The 22,720-nt window shown below is 38.0% G+C and overlaps 2 protein-coding genes across 2 annotated transcripts in view; both read left to right on the top strand.

The window, feature by feature from the left end:
- SLC4A7 (solute carrier family 4 member 7) overlaps nt 1–10,037 on the top strand; it is a 123,438-nt gene extending 113,401 nt beyond the window's left edge. Inside the window, exons 24-26 of the mRNA XM_060022070.1 lie at nt 818–915; nt 3,884–3,991; nt 5,904–10,037. Of these exons, the coding sequence (XP_059878053.1) occupies nt 818–915; nt 3,884–3,991; nt 5,904–5,985 (288 nt within the window). The 3' untranslated portion in view covers nt 5,986–10,037. The remainder of the gene's footprint in view (nt 1–817; nt 916–3,883; nt 3,992–5,903) is intronic.
- A 3,569-nt stretch (nt 10,038–13,606) lies between these two features.
- Nucleotides 13,607–22,720, top strand: part of NEK10 (NIMA related kinase 10) — a 312,540-nt gene continuing 303,426 nt past the window's right edge. The window contains exons 1-2 of the mRNA XM_060021364.1: nt 13,607–13,722; nt 16,551–16,653. The gene's annotated coding sequence lies outside the window, so the exon portion shown is untranslated. The remainder of the gene's footprint in view (nt 13,723–16,550; nt 16,654–22,720) is intronic.

The raw sequence follows: 22,720 nt of genomic DNA, 5'->3' as shown, positions 1-22,720 counted from the left end.
CTGAGTTTGAGCTATCATGTCAGCATCAGAGACAGCAGGAGGTAGACCGTGGATATCTCCACCCTGCCCTCCAGAAATGGCATCCAGGAATTTCCACTGGCACCACACTGAGTTGCAAGGAGTGCTGGGAAATTTAGTTTAGGTTTTATTTTTTTATCTTTTATTATTTTTGTTAAAACTGGGTGCATCGCCACCCCCAAGTAGTGGGATTTCTATCAGTAAGACAGAGGAGAGAATGCTCTTTCTGTCTTTCCTGTACTGACCACCCCTCCCCATTATAATTGTGTCATGATTTTGGCTGTTTCATAGCTAAGGTGTTCTCAACCTGGGGTGACTTTCTGATGGTCAAAAAGGGGCTGCTACTGGCATCTAGTGGCCTGCTGAACATCCTGCATACACAGGACTGCCTCCCAGACAATTGTTTGGCTCTAAATGTCAGTATTGCTGAGATTGAGAAACCCTGCCTTATCCAAGTGAGGTTTTGCTTATATTATAATGAGAGTTGTGAGGTTTCACAAAATTTTGTCGCTCATTGTATGCCTGTGTCATAGTTGATAATAAAATTTATGTAGCTAAATTGATATTTAAACAGTATCAGTGACTAACTTACAGAGGTGAAAGTTACAACCTCTTAAAATTAATCTTTACAAGTGGTTTTCAGCTTGTGCTACAAGTATGTGTTCATGGTAAAATTTTCAGTCATGGCAGATTAAATAATGTCAGTTTGGTTTTCTGATTCTTTAAGATATTAATATATTAATTGGTCCTCCTGGAAATATTCTGGGAAAAGTAATCTCTTCATGTATGTGCTTTAAAGGAAGCTGAGAGAATGCTTCAAGCTGGTGAAGATACTGTGCATCTTCCATTTGAAGGGGGAAGCCTCTTGCAGATTCCAGTTAAGGCGCTAAAATACAGGTGAGATGCAGCTTCATCCTTTAAAATGTGCTTCATTTACATGTCAGATGCATGAATAAGCCATGCAATGTTTCTTTAAAGTCGTGTTACCTGTTTTTTAAAAGATGACAAACACTGCATCTGACATGTGGGCTAAAGGAGGGCTTCCTGTAGGTGGAAAAGAAAGTCACTGGCTCATCCCCCTTCTCACTTGTAGGAAGGAGTGAAGGAGACCTTGGCATCCATGCCAAGCAGAGATTGTCTTGTCGTTCATCACTCCTTCTGTTTCAGTGAAGTTTAAAATCAGTCTTAGAATATTCCCATTCTCTCAGTAGTACAGCTTTTTTTTTTCTGCCTTTCATTATGACTGGGGTTGGTGTATGCTGGAAAATAAACATTTTTAATCCATTTTTTGATAACCTGTGACAATGTGACTATGTTTAGAGGCCCTAGAACTCTCCTGCGGTTTCCAAAGGTGTGATTTGAGCATTGGCAGTGACGGGTCATACTAGGGAAAAATTAAGTTTCATATATAGTTTATCATGTATGATTTTGGCGATTTATATTTGAATCTAAGAACTAAGTACAGAGGTTGGGAGATGTAAGCTTTTTTGTAGATTAAAAACCTCTATTATTTATGTACACCTGATTCTTCTACACATTTATTCTATTTATGACTGGCCACTTATAGAAGAAAAGTCAGTTTTAGAATATATATAGGTTCCTTCCTTGACCAGTTAATGGAAAATGTTTGTTGATATTTAATTATCTTGCTTCAACCTTTTTTCATTTTTAACTTATGTTTATAGTTTTTATAAGGGCGCATTTGGACTTGTACATGTTGATTAGTTTTGATAAATGAATTCACAAGTAATTTTTCTCTTTTGTCATTGGTATTAACTTGTATCATTGGTATTATTCTTTGTCACCTTTCATGATTTTCCCTCAAATTTGTATATACCTAAAATTAAATGCCAGGTATAGACATTTTGATATATCCAAATAGAGTGCTCTGCTTCTCTAGATTCTGTAAATGTTTGTTAAATGAATTAATGTATTGACTTTGTTGCTAAAAAGTGTATAGGAACTGCCGTGGTAGTTACTGGTGACTCACCAGTTTGCTGAGATTGTTTGCCACTTAATTTCTGCAGGTCCTGCATTATCTCTTTCTCACTGTGATTACACATGGATCTTGACAAATTTAAATGGAGTCCATGCTTACACTGTCAAATATTTAACAAAAAGAATGAGTATATGTATATTTACTTTTGTCTTTTAAATGATGACGTGAACCATGATTAATGTCATTTGGATTAAAACTTGAACATCCAGAATGCCAGGAACTGACTGACCTGTTTATTTGCCAGAATTTTAAATCTTAAGTAGCTTTGAATTACTTGCCATGAAAATGGAGTGAGATAACATGAAAGCATCTGGAAACCATAAAGTCCTATAAAATATGAAAATAATTTATTTAATGTAGACAAAATTTTTCCCATCTAGTTTTATTTTGGGGAAAAACAAAATGTATACTTTCTTCAAAAAAGGTCTCAATTTCTACTAACGGGAAAGTTCTTAGAGAAGATCATTTAGAAGCTAGAAAGTGCTTCAAGAACTTCTCTTCAGTTATTTGAAGTTGGCAACTGAGCAAAAAAACGTTTTCTTGGGGTAGACAGGGTTTCAAGTTGGATGGCTCTGCCATGGTGAATTTGGGTGTCCAAATTTGTGCACTTTTAAAAACTTCACTTAGTGAAGCAGCCATTCCTAGAGAGTCTCCAGTGGCCGCTTCACTCTTTACTGCAGTCTTACATCATAAACGACGTGAGATTTAAAGTGTGAACAGGTGACTGCTCTTTAGTCATTTATAACCTGGCTGCCAGCACATTGTTAATTTAACATCTCATTTGACATTTGTATTTGTCGCTTGTTTGCATGAAATGTTTTCCTTTTGGTGAAGAAAAAGGACTAGCAAATATATTCCTGTTAACTTCCTAGTACTTTCATGTCCAAACTGACAACCTTGAGCCCAAAATTATTATGGATATCTTCATTATTGGATTTGGGGTCTTGAGGTAATTTTTGCAATATTTCACAGAGACATGGAATGGTTACATTTGTTTCTTATAATGAAAGGACAGTATTTGGATTTTGATAAATTTTATATAGTAACACCTTCATACTAAAAATATTACTGATATGGTAATACCAGCTAAAAGCAGTACTTATAAACCTTTTTTGTGTGTTATCTGTTGAAGTATTTTAATTTCTAATTTTAAAGTGTCCCATTTCCCAGAATTCTTTTTAATGATTTTTAAAAGCTATGAAAAAGGGCTTCCCTGGTGGCGCAGTGGTTGAGAGTCCGCCTGCCGATGCAGGGGACACAGGTTCGTGCCCCGGTCCAAGAAGATCCCACATGCCGCGGAGCGGCTGGGCCCGTGAGCCATGGCCACTGAGCCTGCGTGTCCGGAGCCTGTGCTCCACAACTGGAGAGGCCACAACAGTGAGAGGCCCACGTACCACAAAAAATAAATAAAAGCTATGAAAAAAATTTTTTTAAATCCTAATTGTAATTTTTCTTTACATACTTTGGATAGTTGTTTGCTGCAATTGAAATTTGTGCAGATTATAAAAGTTTTCTAACTGACTTGAGGCTGTATCACTTTTTATATTTATAAGCACATTAATATATTCCTTTATGTTATTTCAATAGTATACTTATAGCCAAGATAATCACCTTTGGGCATCATTGCCAATTTAATTAGTCTCATTGCTAGCAAGTTTTGATTATAAAGAAAGATGCAATTCCCCTTTAGACCTTTATAATAGAACTCCAAAATACTGCTATCTTGCTAGATCTTGGTTTAAGTGCATGACAAAGAATTTTCTCAATTTTAAGTTGATGAAAGCAAATATGATATAGATAATAAGAATGACTATTAATGCTTTTGCAAGTACTGAATACTAACCAGAAAGTGTATTTGTTCTTCAGTGTTGATCCCTCAGTTGTTAACATATCAGATGAAATGGCCAAAACTGCACAGTGGAAGGCACTGTCCATGAATACTGAGAATGCCAAAGTAACCAGATCTAACACGAGGTAGCTGTAATGATTTATGCATTTTCTAACTATAGCCAACTTTCAGTTTACTTATGGATAGCTATTCAGGAAAACCATTGTCTTAACTTAACAAAACCAACCTTTTTTTCTTCCTCTTATTCTTCCTTCTTCCTTTCATCTATCCATCATTTCATGTATACTGGAAGCAGATATAGGTGCTGATTGTTCTGTTATTTTTTAAATTTATAGTTGCCTATTTCAAAAAAGAATTGTTTTGTAATAAAAATGAATATATACATAAGGAATAAATATATAAAAGATCAGAAGCCATATAAAGAAAGATAATTACTAGGGATTGAATACTAAAATAGAATACTACCTCAATCATGCTTTCTGATGGTCCAAAAAAAAAAGGCTTTCTTTTGTTTTGCTTTGTTTCAGCCTACTATTTCTTCTGGCAAGGTAAACATTTTCCTAGAAGATATTTGTAAGAAATTTAATCCATGGGAGTAAAGGCCATTCAGTTTTATAATGGACCATGTATTACACAACTGTTTCATAACCCCTTGCTTATATTTCTTGTTATGTAATAACCCTTTTTTCTTTCTTTCCCACTCACTTCAAGACCTAAACCTCAGGAATTCTGGCTTGATAATCATTAGTACGTTGATCCCTTAGGTCTCTGGAGAAATTAGGTATTATCCTGTAGAGTACTCAGTCATTCATAGTCAACAAATTTTTTTTTTTGGTGTTCACTTTGTGCCAGACGCTGTGTTGGGTGTCAGTATATTCTGCTTGGGTGTCAAAAATTAAAACTTTTCCAGGCAAGCAATCACATAGCTATTACTGCTTCGTTATTGTCTTTCTGGCAACTGTCTTGATAATGATTGATTAAGTTTTTCTCCCAAGATATCTTTCCCTACCTGCTTTTAGAACCTTGCTCCTACTTAATCTCAGTTATCAACTCTTTTGGCTTTTCTCTCATCATTTCTTGAGTTTTAATTCTCTAATGTAGACTGTTTACTTCACTTCTATCTTTGATCTCAAAAGTTTTTAAGTTAAACTTTTTGTCATTTTGGATTATTTCATGCAGCCAGAATTTCACTAGATACTCTTTTTACTCTTAGTAACTTTTCGCACCTTGTCAGCACCCCTGGCCCAGAATGTTAGTATAGTTAGGATAAATAGAAAGACCTTAGAGTAGTAGTATTTTGTCTTTTATACTTCTGCCTTTCATTCAGGTTGCCCCTCAATTCAAAATCACATGGGAAGAAAGGGAATGTTTTGTTACATTGTTGAACAGAAAAATGTTTGGGTTATCTTCCTTCAGTTTTGTCTGGAGAAGGCAGCAAACCATAGCGTGTTTCTATCTTTTGCAAAATTTTCAAAGCCCAGATATTCATGTTACAATTAAATCAAATCAGTTAATCAGTTAAATCCATATACATGGAATCATTGTATTTGATATTAACTTGAAAATGTAGAATTGTATTTTGATCTTGTATTTATGAACCAAATTTGGGGAGATAAGATTTGTTACATTTTGCAGGAAATTATTTGATGCTTATTTATATTGAGAAAGATTAATTTTTAATGAATTTGTCAGTAAAATAAAAGTCAAATGCTACAACTGTTCATATATAAAGTAAAACTATTGTCAAGCACAGTCATCTTACACTGACCAATTTTAAGGAGCTCCTCTTCAGTTGTAAGAAAAATGTGAAATTTAGTGGCAAAAATATCTTTAAAAAACTAAGACTTTTTAATATTTGCCTTTCCAGTTAAGTTTACTGATATGAAAAGAAAGCAGTAAGATAGAAATAGCAAGTTGTATGTTTATGGTATTAATAGTTGTCTCAAAAGGCTCTTATGGATATTTACTGTTGGCCATGTTTGAATGTAATATTTAGCCATCTCAAAATTATTTATTCTCATTCTTTGTTTTAAATAGCCCTGAAAAACCTGTAAGTGTGAAAATAAGTTTTGAAGATGAACCAACAAAGAAATATATGGATGCTGAAACTTCATTATAGAATTGAACCAAGAGGAATTATTTATAGATATATATACATATATATGTATGTATATATAATATTTCATGTCACTATATATAACAATATTGTATGTCATGCCATTTATGCATGACTATGGGGTTTTTGAAGTAGTGTCTGAAGTTTGTTAGGAGCACCATGGAGACTGTGTATATAATGAAATGGTCTCTTAGAAGTGAGGTACATGATTCTTACTAGTCAAATATTTATTTTTCTGTTGGAAAATTTTTTCCTGTTCTGCAATAGAAAAATGTGGGGAAATGCATTCAATCTACTTTTCTTTAAATCTGTTTGTTCATCAGTGGCAGTCCATACCAACCTTCAGTGATACGTATTTAAATTTTTTCATTGAGTTGCTAGAAATGTTTCCATATTACTTCCTTTCTGCTAATGCTTTGTGGGAAGAACAGGGCGTCTCTGCCAGTGCTGGGGCACAGATGGGGCCGTATCCTGGCTGCTGTGTGTGTGTTGCATTACATGCATGTCCATCATGTTTCACAGGTGATGGGAACTTTTTCACTATAAAGTTAGAACAGTGGAAACTTTCTAGATAAGAACTATAATTTTGACCTTTATGTTTTTGACATTTATTTTAAACTTTAAAACCTCCGCATCTAGGTCTCCATTCTAATAAACAAGTATAATTGCAGGTGATTTTATAATTTAACTCCCATACCACTCATTAGTTTTTGAATTTTAAAAGCTATAAAATACCAATTTATGATAGTTAAATTTTGTTGCCTTTGTAGAAATTTTTTTCTGAATCCTAGTAGTCTATTAGAGCCCCAAATGCCCACTCTTCTCTGCCTTTGCTGTCCTTTAGTTAAAATGTGGTTTAGTTTGTATCAGGTTCAAGTTCTTGATTATTTTTCTATTATAAGTAGTATGATTAAATAATCAGGAGTCAGAATTCTCTTAAGTGGGTTTAAGATCAGTATTACTTTATTACGAATTACCTTTCATTTTCCGTTTACGTTGTTCTTTCTGTTGTATAGGTAATATTTAATAGATTTCATTTTAAAATATTTTATTTATTTTAATTGATATGATGCTTAAATATTATATAAACATTTGAAAAGGTAACATATAGAGTAAATTGTTAATATAAATAGTTGGTGCTCACTTGCATTTATGGTTTATTATCTGAGAGCAGTTGATAGATTTTACATCTTTGATATAAAGCACTGCCATATTTGTATTTTAAAAGAAATTTAGACCTATTATGTATAGCTCAGATTGATGACATTCTTCCTAGTTTGTGTTTGTATGTTTTATTTAGATTTTGCTTTTCTAAGCTGTCTTTTTAACTTCTAGCAAATCTTTTTAGTCATCTTTTATATACTTTTACCTCCATATGAAATAAATAAATGTTGTTCTTGTTAAGCCTGTAGGACTGGATGAATGGGGTTGTGAAACTGATTTGGCAAGAGGATGATTTCTAAAAACCAAATGAGTATTGAGAAGCCACTGAAATATCGAAAATAATAACATGAATGTTAGGATGAAAATTTTAATGGAATTCCGATGCTTCCTTTAATCATTTTTAATTAAAGTACAAAAGTAAGAAGAATTGATCTTATAGATCATGAGCAATGCCAAAAGCTGATATTTTAGCAATTCTAGCAATCCATTCTAAACTACTTAACTAATAAAATTTCTACACCTAAGACCATGTGATCCAATTCTAGTTAAAATAATGGATTCAACTTCTGCCTCATATGGGAGGTTGGAAATGTAGCTGATTTTCTTTAGAAAATGTAGCTGGCACCATTTGGTACTGCCTAAAGAAGAGAGATGCTGTCAGCACTTGATGAGAGAGTATTACCCACGGTGCTTGTTACTGTTTATGAGCTTCCATTGAAGTGATTCCTTTTTATTCATAGCAGCAGAATCATTTCCAAAGACCCCAGTATTTGCTGCTATGATTTTGTATCTCCCCGATGAACCTGAACAAGAGGATTTCCTTACACCATTCCCTAGTGTCTGGATGTCACAGGGTTAACAAATGTGCTTTTTTATGGGAAGTAATTTTAAAATTTGAACTGAAATCTACCTGGGATCATAGTGTTTATGTGATTTTATTTATGAATACTGGTTGTCCAGTGCCAGAAAAACCATGACGTGCAAAATGCTTTGCACTCAGTGTTTTTACTATGTTTCTAATTGTTAGTAGTTTCTACTTTCTTTTGACTACTTGACTTACAAAATGATCTGATTGACTACTTCATTGAAAAGCAAAGGTAACTCATGTTTAATAGCTTGTTTATGTGGTTATGATATTTTTCCACTATTTTTGAAAAATAACAATCATGGATAGCATTCTTTGAAAAACAGTGAAAAATGTAATTTACTACATATATTGCTTTTTAAATGTTGCCTTAAACAGGTATAGATGAGCAGTAGTAATTGCTATGTACTGATTTACCTCAAGGTGAAAAAGAATTAAACCTGTGCATATTCCATTTATAAAATAAATTCATATAAACAGCCCTGCACTTTTTCAGATGCCTTGGTTTCCAGGATGGAGCTCAGTGCTACTGAGTACCCTGGCCGCAGGGCCACCTCAGGATATTCTTTCCTCCACCTATTTTATTTATTTATAGACATCTGTTTACAAGGACTGTAATACATCCTCATGTTGACCATCTGAAATTCACTTTCACTTGAATGCTATTTCACTCTAAAATTGCCGCTTTTGAGAAGACAATGAACTAAAAACTTCCTTATGATAAAAGGATGATGCTATATATTCTCTAATGATATTAGATATACGAAGTGAGGCACACGATCTTTCTAATGGGTGTTGTATATGTGAGTATGCTTGTGTGAATGATGTTGTCAATCATAAATCTCTCAAGTTGTTTAAAAAAGCTGTGGCATATCATTGTTCATATTTGCCAAGCATATAAAATGTGTAGGACAGAATTTTTTATGTGCTAACGCATGTATTTATAAAGCAGATTTCTTTACCACTCAAAATTACTTTCGTTTTCTCCATCTAAAAAAAAGTTTCTTCCATATACCTAAAGTTTATATATATATATAATAGCTTTATAACTTTTACCTTTTGCAAAAGCAGGTTCAAAATTCTGTAAAAAGGAAAATGGTTTCCGAAACAGAGGTATGACACCAGAGCTTGCTGTTTTTAAAGGACTGTATCATGTATATAAGTTCTGTAAATGTGCTCAACAGTGTAACATGTGAATCCTGTTTTAAAGTGCTCAGATTTCGGATGTGTAAGCCATTAATATAACATTGTAATTCAAAAACGTTTAAATTAAATAATTTAATGTTTTAAATTTATTTATGTAGATCACATCATTGTTATCATATGCAGTAGAACTATGTGAACTGTCTTGGTTTAGTCCAACAATTATTTTTTTAGAAAGTAAACTTAAAGAGTTTAAGGACATCCAAAATTTAAAATAGTGTTCATACTTCAAAATTTGGCAATTTTAATGTAAAGTTGGTTCTTTTCTAACTTTTCAAAAAGTAATTTGAGTGTCGATAATAGGAAAACATAGTTGGAAATGGAATTGTCTAAAGATCATTTTTAAAAATTTAATTAGCATATATTGACTTCTACATTTGTCTTAGAGTACTTGTTAACAGTTGTTTTTTTAATCAGAATTTTGTGCGTTGATGATTCTTGTGTTGTGGCTTTTCTTTTGTTACTTTCATATTAAGAGCTTTTTTTTTTGTAGGGGGGTTCTCTTCCAATGTTTACTACATTTAAATAAATAGAAATTGAATTTTATTGTTCATTTATACAGTATTTGATAGCTTGGTATAATAACAGTACAGTTCTAATTTTTATGACTTTTATAATTATACAATGATAATATTTTCTTTTATAATAAAATCCAAAGTAAACATTTAAAATGTAGAAGTGATATTTTTCATCTATATGAAGTACAAGTATCTACCAAGTCTATAATGTGAATAATCCTGCCTTTCAAATCTGTTTCATAATATTAGAAGAAAACTATTTTTGGAGATGTTATTGAAGTTGAAAGATCAATAAAAGTCTACTGAATCAGTTGTTGAATATTGTCTTTATTTTGATATTAGAAGAGCTGCATGTCTTTCTCATGAGAACCTGATAGGGGATGGAGAAAAATAAGTGATTTTTATTTCCTGCCTCCTAATTTTCCTAAGCAGAAGACAGAAAAGAGGAAACAGTGAGAAAAGAAGACGAAACAAAATAGTGTGTGTTTCACAATGATTTTTTGGTAGTTAAGAAATACTGAAATTAAAGCCCTTTAAGATAGGCTGATCCATTATTTTCCCTATTTTAAAACACATCTGTTTAGAATAGAATTTTGCAATGGGATATGTAATAAACACACATCACATTACATGATATGTAATGAGCATGTTAATACTGAACTTTCATAGACTCAAGGCTTTTTTGTTTTTAATGGCTAATTTCATTATGAAATTTTTTTAGTAATAGCTAATGACAGGCCTTGGTTTGTTTTCCATTAGGCACGTATGTAACAATTTCCTCCTGTGTTTTCTGCACTGTAAAGTTTCTGATATCCCACAATGAATTTGTCAATTTACTATTCCCATCAACAGAACTTTGAGATTTTTGTGGGGGTTGGGGGCGGGGAGAAGAAGGGAAATAGGGAGTTTCTCACTAGTTTTTGTTTGATCTTGCTGCTTAAGGTATATCTGATCTCTCCAGTATCAGTTCAGTGACCTTTATCTCACTACCTCTATGCTTTTAATGAAAACATTCCTATTGTTTGGAAAACCTTCCTTTCTGTTTCTCTGCTATTCTTGCAAAGCTCAATTTAAGTTCTACATTTTCTACAAATTGTGCTCTGCCTTGTGCTGTGTTCTGTAAGATCATTCTCCTGCCTCCACACAAGAGTGTGTCTGGGGCTTCCCTGGTGGCACAGTGGTTGAGAGTCCGCCTGCCGATGCAGGGGACACGGGTTTGTGCCTCGGTCCTGGAAGATCCCACATGCCGCGAAGCGGCTGGGCCCGTGAGCCATGGCCGCTGAGCCTGCGCGTCTGGAGCCTCTGCTCCACAACGGGAGAGGCCACAACCGTGAGAGGCCTGCGTACCGCAAAAAAAAAAAAATGCCCTCTTTTTGTTTGTTTTTTTGTCCTAGACCAGTGATCTAGGAGTATTTTAGAAATTTGGTGAATTATTTTTTTCTTCTTGTTGATTCTGAATATTTATTTTAATACCTATTTAAGTTAATTTTATTCGTTCCTTATAGTTACACGTTACACTCTTTTACTTCCGAAGTATGTAATTTACATTATCTGTGGATTCACCTCAGGATAGTAAAAAGAGTATTCAAAAATACCAGAAGGGGATGTTAGGTCTTACAGATTTGGACCCTACCACATCAGCCATGAGCTTGATGCAGGCGTGACCCCTCTGGGGTCGTGTATATTTCTCACAGAGTATAGTGTGGGCCCTGGGTGGGTGTGGTGCTCCTCTCCTGGAGAGCCCAGTGTGTCCCATGCTTCATAATCATCTCTGCAATTTTCAGTTACATTCAGGGAAGGCCAAAACATTGGTTTAAGATTTTATTTTATTTTTATTTTATTTCATTTTTTACATCTTTATTGGAGTATAATTGCTTTACAATGGTGTGTTAGTTTCTGCTTTATAACAAAGTGAATCAGTTATACATATACATATGTTCCCATATCTCTTCCCTTTTGCGTCTCCCTCCCTCCCACACTCCCTATCCCACCCCTCCAGGCGGTCACAAAGCACCGAGCTGATCTCCCTGTGCTATGCGGCTGCTTCCCACTAGCTATATGTACCTTACGTTTGGTAATGTATATATGTCCATGAAGAACCTAGGGGTAAGACAGGAATAAAGACACAGACCTACTAGAGAATGGACTTGAGGATATGGGGAGGGGGAAGGGTAAGCTGTGACAAAGCAAGATTTTATTTTAAGAGAGAAGAAAGGTGGGAAGCACATTCAATATTCTGATGAAGAAAAGTTCAGAGGAGTAATTTTGTCTCCTGCATAATGTTTAAAATGTCTGTAGAGAATACTTTTTCTACTCAGCATCAGTCTGCCTTCCCCCTCAACTTTTTGTGTTTTGATTGGTAACATTATTTCTACTGGTTTTATGTTTTCTGAAGTATAATTAGTTCTGCTCCATTCACCTGAGTTTGACTTTCATCTCACCTTTCTGTATTTCCAAAATGGTACCTTACTGTTTTCGTTTTAAATATGTATTTTCAAGTACTCAGACCTAAGTGTTGTTATTCCATTAGGCCTACTTTTCATTATTATTCAAAGCAGAGAAACATCACGGAAGCATTCACTGTATTCATTTTAAATCAGGTTTTGGGAGGTTGAATCACCACACTAATTGACATTCCTGTGGGCACTTGGAGCAACATTAAGATGGGATTGAGTAGGTCCTAGATTAAATTGTCCGGGGGACAGACAGCATGGTGGTTAAGACTGGGCTCTGGATTGAAATTCTAGGTTCTCCCCTGCCTCCATCACTTACCAGCTCTGCCCTGTTGGGCCTCCATGTTACAACTCTAAACTAGGATGAAAAATAACCAGATGGGGGCTTCCTTGGTGGCGCAGTGGATAAGACTCTGCCTGCCAATGCAGGGGACACGGGTTTAAGCCCTGGTCCAGGAAGATCCCACCTGCTGCAGAGCAACCAAGCCCGCGAGCCACAACGACTGAGCCTGTGTGCCTCAACTACTGAAACCCTCACGCCCAGAGCCCGTGCTCTGCAACAAGAGAAGCCACCACAATGAGAAGCCCGTGCACTGCAACGAAGAGTAGCCCCCGCTCGCTGCAACTAGAGAAAGCCCGGATACAGCAACGAAGACCCAACGCAGCCAAAAATAAATAAAAAATAAGCAGATGATGTGAAGAGTAGGTGAAATAACGAGGAAAGAGTTTGGAACAGTCCCTGGCACAAAATAAACGCTCAATATTTTTCATTTTTTGAAGCTTCACAATGTAAAGAGTATTTTTTTAAAAAAAGCTTTAATAAAATTAAAATTTTTTCAATAAAAAGAAGCTTCAGACTTTCACAAAAGGTGAAGAGCCTTGCCCAGTGCCACAAAACGAACTAGTGACAGGTGTCCCACACAGCTCACTCGTACTTTCACGCCAGAGTCGCTGAAACTGTCTCCACGTTACACGAAAGCTATTCTGCAGGTACCGTTGATCTTTTTCAAACTAAGTATCTGCTTTGGAAGATAACTGATTTTTAGTCCATAACAATTCTTGAAATTAAACACCCCAAAATGAAGCTGCTTTCTCTCCTACCCATTTTATTTCAAACGCTGAAGGTTGGCACACCGAGTCCAGAAAAACCGACAGCGTTTAGGAAACCCTGGGTGGCAGGCAGCCCGAGGTCGGGGTGAGGAGGCTACCGCCGCCAACAGGCCCTCAAGCCCCACCCGACAGCGCGCGCTGCGGCCCGGCCCTGCGCGTCTCCGGTTGCTACGGCAACCCGAGGCCGGCGTCCCCGTCGCCACGGCGTTCGGCGGGCCGCAGCATGGCTACCTCTGATTGGCTGGGGCGCCCTGCCGGTGGAAGAAGAGGTGTCGGCATTGGCTGAGGACGCTCCGGTTTCATGGCCGGAAGGAGGATTGGATTGATGCACCAACGGTGCTGCTGGCAGCAGTGCCCCCGAGGTGGAGGGGACCAGGCGCGGGCTAGGGGAGAGGAGGACGGGCCCCCGATCCAGAGCAGCGTGACAGTAAGTAGCAGAGACGATGAGAAGGGCGATTTCGAGCTTGGCCTGAAGGAGGGGCCCTCCCTTGGGCGCGGTGAGTGGGGCCGGAGCGGGCGTTCCTCTGCCGGCGCGCGGTTTCAGGCAGGGTCTCCAGGGAGATGTCCGCAGGTGCTTGTGGAGCAGCCCGAGGCCTCGGAGTGAGCTCCCCTCGGCAGGAGGCAGGGCAGAGAGTGCGGGCTGTCGGGCGTGCGGGAGTCACTGTGAGCCTGTCTCATAGCAGACGGGTTGGTGTTAGCGAATGGATGGTGGGAAAGTGCCATCAACCATGCGTGATGGTCCTTTCAGTTCCATAAGGACTTATTCTGGTTACAGGAAGCCTGAGTGTGTCTCTTCCAATCTGCTCCTACACTCCGGAGGCTCCTTCATAAAACCCTTTATGGGCGTCGCTTCTCTGCCTTCCCCTTATGTTATGATGCTGCTCTGACAGTCCCTCTGCTTCTCTGCTCAACGTGAGTGAGCCTGTTCAGTTCCAGGCCTTCAGGTGCCTTCAGGCACCACATGTCAGCTGATTACTTGAAAACCTCCACCTCTAGCCTAGGCTGCTCCACTAAGCACCAGACCCCAAAACCCAACCGCGAGTTAACTCCACACGTGCACAACCCTAAACACCATCTTCCCCATTCCCACAGAGTGCTTCACCCTTGGATTCCCTGTCTTGGGCACCAAGATACAAAAACCACATCTGGACAATATCTTTGACACTTACTGCCGCTTCTGCATTTCTACCGGTTATCAAGGCTATACCTTCTTAATAGCTGTCAAATCAATTCCCACATTAATAAATCCCTTCTCACTACATTAGAATTTCCACCAGTTTCTTGGTTAAATTCAACACCCATCCACCTTTCCTGATGGCAGTTTGGCCCTATCTAATCCATTTTTCTGTCTATTGTTAGACTGATCTTTCCAAAAAACATATAAGGGTATTTCACTTCCTGCCAAGACTCCCTGTCATCCTCATCCACACTTCTTAGTTAGGCCGTCCATCAGCAGTTCCATCTTTGTTCCCAGAACATGCCACATTCTCTCCTGTGTGTGCTGATGTCCCCTGTTGCTCACACTGCCTTCAATGGACTCCACTTTTGCACCTTCCCCAACCCTGCTCTCACTCCCCAGTCATTCTCTGAATGTTGCCTAATTGCTTTTCTGCTTCCTCCTCTAGACTCTCTGAGCGCAGAGGCCAGGTTTGTCTTCCTCACCATTTGTTGTGTCTATCATAGCACCCTGCAAGTAGCAGGGGCTCAACAAATACTGGTTAAATGAATGATTCTCTAAAACAAGAAGTTACTGTTTTTCATAGCATCCAGTAAAGCTTTCACTTATAAAAGATGAATGTTGAACTTCCAGGTTTTACTTTAATTTCAAGATCCTTGGTTTGGAAACTATTTCAATTCACAGTCTGTATTTCATGCCATAATCATTTTAATGGTAGCTGTTGTTATATGGCATAAGTTTAACATGGGAAAGAGAGAGAGTACAGTGCAGTTTGCAAGAGATAGGCTTTGAGTCAGACATGCGTGGGTTTGAATCCTGGCTCCAACATTTTAGCTCTGTGGCCACTTATCTGTGGCTTCGTTATCTGTACAATGGGCTAATAATAACCCCCACCTCATAGGATTATATTAAAGACTAAATGTGTATAACCCATATCAAGTGCACAGTGCCTTATACTTAATAAATTTTCGCATGTCTAAAAACTAGAAACATTCACATGGATGTTTGTAGCAGCTTAATTCACAATTGCCAATACCTGCAAACAACCAAGATGTCCTTCAGTGGGTGAATGGATAAATTAGCTGTGGTACATCCAGACAATGGAATTGCTGAGAAGAAGTTAACTCTCAAGCCATGAAAAGACATGGGGGAAAGTTAAGTGCATATTACTAAGAAAAGAAGCCAGTTTGAAAAGGCTATATACTGTATGATTCCAACTACGTGACATTCTGGAAAGAGTAAAACTTTGGAGACAGTGAAAAGATCAGTGGTTGTCAGGGGTTAGCTGAGGGTGGGGGAGATATGAATAGGCAGAGCACAAGGATTTTTAGGACAGTGAAAATACTCTGTGTGACACTATAATGATGGATACATATCATTATATGTTTGTCTAAACCTACAGAATGTACAACACCAAGAGTGAACCCTAAGGTAACCTATGGACATTGAGTGATTATGATGTGTCAATGTAGGTTCATTCTTTTATTTATTTATTTATTTATTTATGGCTGTGTTGGGTCGTCGTTTCTGTGCGAGGGCTTTCTATAGTTGTGGCGAGCAGGGGCCACTCTTCATCACGGTGCACAGGCCTCTCACTGTCACTGCCTCTCTTGTTGCGGAGCACAGGTTCCAGGCGCGTAGGCTCAGTAGTTGTGGCTCGCGGGCTTAGTTGCTCCGCAGCATGTGGGATCTTCCCAGACCAGGGCTCGAACCCGTGTCCCCTGCATTGGCAGGCAGATTCTCAACCACTGCGCCACCAGGAAGTCCCTGTAGGTTCATTCTTGGTAATAAACGTACCATTCTGGTAAGGAGGGAGGCTCTGCAGGTGTAGGGGTAGGGGGTATATGGGAAATCTCTGTACCTTCCTCTCAAATTTGTTGTAAACTTAAAACTGCCCTAAAAAATAGTCTTAAAAAAGAAGTAAAAGAAACACTGAAAGTTGGAATTGTGAAATTTCCATGGTCAGCTCACAAAAGGTAAAAATCAATCTTTTAATTCAGTCAAGTACAATTTCTAGGACATCATCCTCCTACCCAGTCACACTATACTACTTGATCACAAACTTTGTTCTGATACAGGTAAGAGACTCATTCAGTGACAACTTATTGACCATCTGATGGATCCAGGGCGCTCTGCCAGATAAAGGCGAGGCAAAAGAAAGTGTAACCAGTAAAGTCTCAAGTAAGTGAAAGAAGGGCCTGGAATGTCACTAGGCCTGTCTCAGCCGGTCAGACTTTGAGGTCAGAGTCAGAGTGGGCTGAGTGGAGCCCTTGGAGAGGTGGAGAGGAGGTAGAAGTTTACTGGGCGTCCAGAAGGGAGCATAACCAAGTCCCTGTGCCCTCAGAGCCCAGGATCCCAGGGGTGGTAGCCCAGAGTCCATAGAATTCAGACTCATGCTAGGTGCATGGGTTCAAATTCCAGCTCTGCCACTGCTGGACACAGGGCGTCTGCCAAGTTGCTTCATCTCGGCACTTCAATTTCCTTACATATACAGTGGAGTTGTTGTGAGTATTACATGAATCAGTAGAGACAAATTTCCTAGAACTATGGTAGGTACATAGGAAGTACCAGGTACATGTTAGCTGTTTCTATTATGTTTTACCTGGGGGAGAGAAATAATTTAAGAGATAACAATAAAGAGGATGGGGGTGGGGGGATAGAAAGTGTCACCTTGGGAACAGGTTATGTGGCTTGGATTTGGAAATGAGTCTTACATTTTTGAGACTTGGTCTTCCACAGGAAAGTGAACTCTATGTGTACTCATATATCCGCCTGACATGTGTGATTAAAAAAAAACATGAAAACGAGCACTGAATAAAATAGATGGTTTTTCGTTTGGTAAAATGATTGCTCATTCATATCTAGAAGTCAAACTTCCCTTCATCTCAGCTGAAATCTGCAACAGTCATTAATAAAGGTCATGCACTCACATCCATGGGGGTGGCTCAACTCAGAGCTTATTCAGTCTTGTATTAGGAATAGTTATAGTTGACAGGGAGTCTAGCTTCACAACCCTCAAGAGAGTCAAAGTGACAAAATCACAATCAAATGGCACATATCTAGAAGAGAGACTAAAAAACCCTCCTACAAAAATTGAAATAAAAACAAGAGACAGAACGGATAAAGCACAGCAGCCATTGATCCTGGGCCAGCAGGAAAAAGTTACCCAGTATATAGTGTATTTTGCATAAATGACAGGGAACTTTTAATTAATTTGAGAAAAGTCTGTCTGAAGTAATATTTGGTTACTAAGGTGATAAACATTTACCTAGAAAATTCACTTAGGCAGATAGAGAGCTGGATAAAGGCCACCAATAAGTGAAAGTATAGCGTTCAATTAACAGGGAAGGCCCTGCCTGGCTTTAAATTCCTGCTCTGCCACCAGAGGTTTAAAGCTCTGTGACTTGGACAAATTACTTAACCTCTATGGGCCTCAGTTCTGTCATCTGTGAAATGGGGACAGTAAAGGTAGTTGCCTTATAGCTTTGTTAGGAGAATTATATTAGTTAACGTATGAAAGCAATTAGAATGGTGCTGGCACAGGGTAAGCCCCATGTAAACATTTGCTTTTATTATTGTTGTTACTATTGCCAGATATGAGATCTTAGCCAAGTTACTGAAGCTCAGCACCTCAGTTCCTTCATCTGTGAGTTGGAGATACAACACAACCATCTCCTAGGGTTGTTTTAGGATTAAACAAATACATGAAAGTGCTTATAATTGTAAACCCGAAATAACATCAGGTGTAACAAATTAAAATGAAGACTATTTGTGACATTAAAAATAAAACTTTTTTTTCATTTTATGTCTAGTATTTGTCATCAGTGAACCAAAGTCAGTGAATATAAGCAAATGACTTAAAATAAGCATGACTGAAGTAATAGTAATATTACCAATGATAGTATTTACAACAGCTGTCATAATAACAACTTAGCTAGCTACAGACAGTTTTTTGTTTTGTTGGTGCCACACCACGTGGCATGTGGGAATCTTAGTTCCCCAACCAGGGATCAAACCTGGGCCCTAACCACTGGACCACCAGGGAATTCCCCTGGACAGTTTTAAAGGAGTTTCACTTTATTTTATTTAGTTCCACCTACCATCTTATAATGGGGATATAATTATGTCTATTTTTTGGTAAATGAGGAAACTAATAATCAGAGAGGCCCGGGGACTTTTTGAGGTCACTCAGCAGGCATGTAGAAACCAGGTCTACTCCATCACTGCTGCTCCTTTCACCTGCATCCCAGCCGTGTAACAGGAAGACTTCATAGTCCCAAGCCTGTTAGCTCTCATCAGTGGAGACCACAGCATTCATATAATGTGTGTGTGTGTGTGTGTGTGCTACACTTGACATAAATGTGAATACTCATTCCTGTAGGAAATGTTATTGTCCTATCGTGTATACTTGAGGTAGCCCATATTTAACACAAATATCTTATTTACCTTGTGGCTTCCCTGTGTTTATAAAGAGATTTTTGTCAAACCAACATTCTGTAATAACTAGATGCTGGTCAGCTGGGGCAAATGTATCATTTGCTGATAGTTTTTTTCATAATCTTTATTCTCCATCTATAAACAATGATCCTCCAGTTATAGCTGGAGCTTCCCAACCACATTTCTCTTGGGATTTGTTTATTCATTCATTCATTCATCAATCATTTATTGAATACTTCTTTTGTTATAAACTAGCAATGCTGTGCTGGATGTTGGGGATGAGCAAACTGGCTGTCATCCACATCCCTGACTAGTTTATAGTAAGCTAGAGGAGACAGATGCATAGTTATTGAATTATTGCCTGAATCTGCCCCTTTATTAAGAGCTTCAAGGCAGGGAGGTCAGTGAAAATTTCCTTAAAGAATGAATACTTGAGTTGAGATGGATGAGCCTTCCAGGGCTTTCTGCACTAATCTGGCACTTGAGTCTAGGAATAAAGGTCGCAGGAGTGCAGGAAAAGCAGGCCTGGGGCAGGGACACACGGCCCAGGTCTGAGTGGAGCTGTTGCGGGCAGAGGCTTCATCTCACAGGGCACCTCAAATCCTCCTTACATTTGTTTTTATGCCGAGAGAAATGGGAAGCCCATGAAGGCTCAATTGGTCAGATTTGTACCATAAAAAGGGTGCTTTTGATGCTGTGTGGAGAACAGACTTCTTGTTGGGAGGAGAGAGAAACTGGAAGTTGGGAGTCCATTTAGGAAGTGGTTCCTGTAGTTCAGGTGGGCAATGATGAGGACGAGGGTGTTGGCAGTGAGGATGGAGAGAAGTGGGCAGACAGGGACTGTACTGAATAGAAAAATAGTGAGCTAATGAGTAAGGGCCTTAGGAAGAGGAAGTGTCATTTTTCCAAGGTTCATGCCCAAGGGCTCTTCTTGAGTTGAGATTATTTGAGGATCTTCTGTTCTATGAGCTGGCCGTAGCCTTGGAGGCCACCATCAACCCCAGCCCAGCTCATCTGCTCCCTGTCTCCCCAAACCACTCTCAAGATCTGGCCTCCCTCCCTTTGTGCATCCCCTGGAGTATTCTTCCCCTGCCCCGGCCATTCTCCTAGACCTGCTTCACAGCTGTCACATGTGCCTTTTCATGGCTCTTTCTTCAGCCCACAGTGGTCTCTCTTTCCCTTAAATTCATTCAATTTATAATCTCCTTGGGAAACTAATTTTCTCTGCTTTTTGACATTTCTAGTGTTCTTATTTAATCCCTTGTATTAGGCCGAACCATAAGAAATTGTTCTTTTTTTTTAAAGGCCCAATATCAGCAGTTTCATGTTGTTTAACCTACATATTTCTCATTTCCCACACTTGCTGAGTTATGGATGGATGTTTTTGCAGCATCCAGTAGTGTCTTGTGCATAGTCAGCACACGATAAATTAAAAATGCACTTAAATGTTATTAGATGAAACAAAAGTTATTCAGTGCCACCAATTATTAGGAACATCAGTGTGTTTACCCAGTGTTCTCTTTACTCTTTGAGGGTCTAGGGGATTGGGCTGAATCCATACTCACTTATTATCATGTCTTATTTCCATGCTGGCTAACTTTGGGGAGAAGGCAATTTTTTTTTACCATGTCTTATTCAGTGCAGTATCCTCAGTGCCTAGCATATATGAGGAAATCAAAAATTGTTTCTTGAAGGAATGAATAAACATTGTCACCTTTCTCTGTCTCACAGAAACAGAGAATTGAATGTAGTCTTACTATGTTTGGAGGTCAATGAATAAAGAGAAATTTGGTGTGCTACTTTATTTATTTTCATTGACTGGTTAGTATAAATTCTTTCTTCATACCATCTGGACCTTTTTTCCCCTTTACAATATCACTACTTAATACATGGGTCTTAGGTTCATTCTACCCTTTGTCACGAATAGACTTGGGTAAGCAGCCACACAAGGCATGAGCACAGACTATCACAAATATTGTGCAGTGGCAGTTGAGGGGGCCCCCAGGAAATCCATTCCTATCTGCAGGCATTACCCTTTGTCACAAAAGATATGAGTTAAAATGGGAATACATCTTGAAAATAGGAAAATGATAATGGTGCCTATTGTCATATATTCTAGTTAACTTTGGAACAGCACTCTCAGTCCACCTTGGGTTACTATTCACCAGAAGAAGATGAAGGCAAACTCCTAAGGGAGTGTCTAACCTGTAGTAGGTGCTCAATAGATATTCAGGGGAATGAGTGGGAGACAGTCAGAATACTCTTATCATGTTTTATTCTTTTACCCCCAAGTGCTTGTTTAACTAGAAAATAGAAGGTTGTTTAAAGAATAAAGTGTGCATAAGGAAGGTGTCAAGTCTGCTGACTCGGGAGCAAGGACATGACAGTACTTGCCTTCGGCTGATGCCACTTTTGCCAATGGCAGTTCTGTAGCAAATGCATCTTTGTTTGGCACCACACGATGGTATTAAAATACAACACCTACCTAGTTCTCATGAGTGAACCAGGATGAATGGATGTGTATTTGTAAGCACGCCAGGGTCCAGTTGCATTTAACCAATACACTTAAACACATTTTCCTTATTTCTGGGTGCTCTATGTGAATTATATCTTATTTAAAATTATATCTTACTTTAACCACTTTTTTCAAATTTTAAAGGAATTTTAAGGAAATATGTCTACATTAAAGGAATTGGAGTAATGATTTTTCATTTTGCATTTCCATCTATTTGTGGGGCTGAAAGTTCTGTAAGTTTTTAATACCTACCTGAGCACAGACAGACTGCATCTTGACATCTAACATGGAGGTTAGCTGTCATTCAGCCAAGGAAAGAAGGACTCCCTGTTGTTGGTACAAGAAGTTCTAACTTCCGTGGTAGGGTTCATGACACTTTATTTTAGTGCCTTTTCAAAAATAATAAAGCTGATGTAGCAAAGTGGTAATTAACCTTAGTCATGCCAAACTCTTACTGCTATTATGTTCTAAGTGCTGGTTTTATTTTTTTTAACCATTAGTAAAGGTAGTAAATAAAATGGAATAGTTACAAAGATGCAACCTAAGTGATTAGAAGGAAAAACATGTATCTGTGGGATATGAAGCTATTTCCCAAAATGAATCAAATGATTTTTCTGTTTTGTCTTTAGAAAAGATGAGGCCATTTAAGGATCTCTCGAATAGCTAAGGCAATTGTGGTATAAAAAGGAATTTCTGGGCAGGGAATCTGAAAACCATATCATAAATACTCGCCATGTTATTTAGTTAGTGGGTTTATATTGCACAATTTAGATTAATTACAATCAATTAATTTTACCATGGCATGGATAATCTCTCTGTCATACGTGTTTACCCTGCAATTACTGAGTGAGGTGTGTGTCTCTGGGGACTTTCTTTTATTATTAACCCAAATTTCAGGTGACATCAGGAGAATGAATTACTTTCGAGAGTTTCTTTTTTAAAATGGGTTTAAAAATTCAACAATGAGTCAGAACTGTGATTATGCCTGTACTTGACTAGGGCTGTAAACACCAAACTATTTGACTATCTGATCTGAGATAGTATTTGGGTTCCATGACTGAGAGGTACAGAGGAAAGATACTGAATGTTTCTGTCCTTAAAGTAATATGCACTTGTATTTTATATGTAATCTTTCACTTCTATACCCATTCCATTTTAAGAAAAAATACTAAATTTCACATTTTCCATTTAGAATCAAAGGAAAATCTCCATATGAATATAAGTGAATACAAGTGTTTGTGTAGCAAGTATCATAATCTCTGGCCTCATCTCATCTGTAAAATAAATGTTAGAAAA

This window comes from Delphinus delphis, chromosome 10, assembly GCF_949987515.2.
Source record: "Delphinus delphis chromosome 10, mDelDel1.2, whole genome shotgun sequence".
In the NCBI taxonomy this organism is placed as follows: domain Eukaryota; kingdom Metazoa; phylum Chordata; class Mammalia; order Artiodactyla; family Delphinidae; genus Delphinus; species Delphinus delphis.
This window is presented reverse-complemented; position numbering and strand designations above follow the sequence as displayed.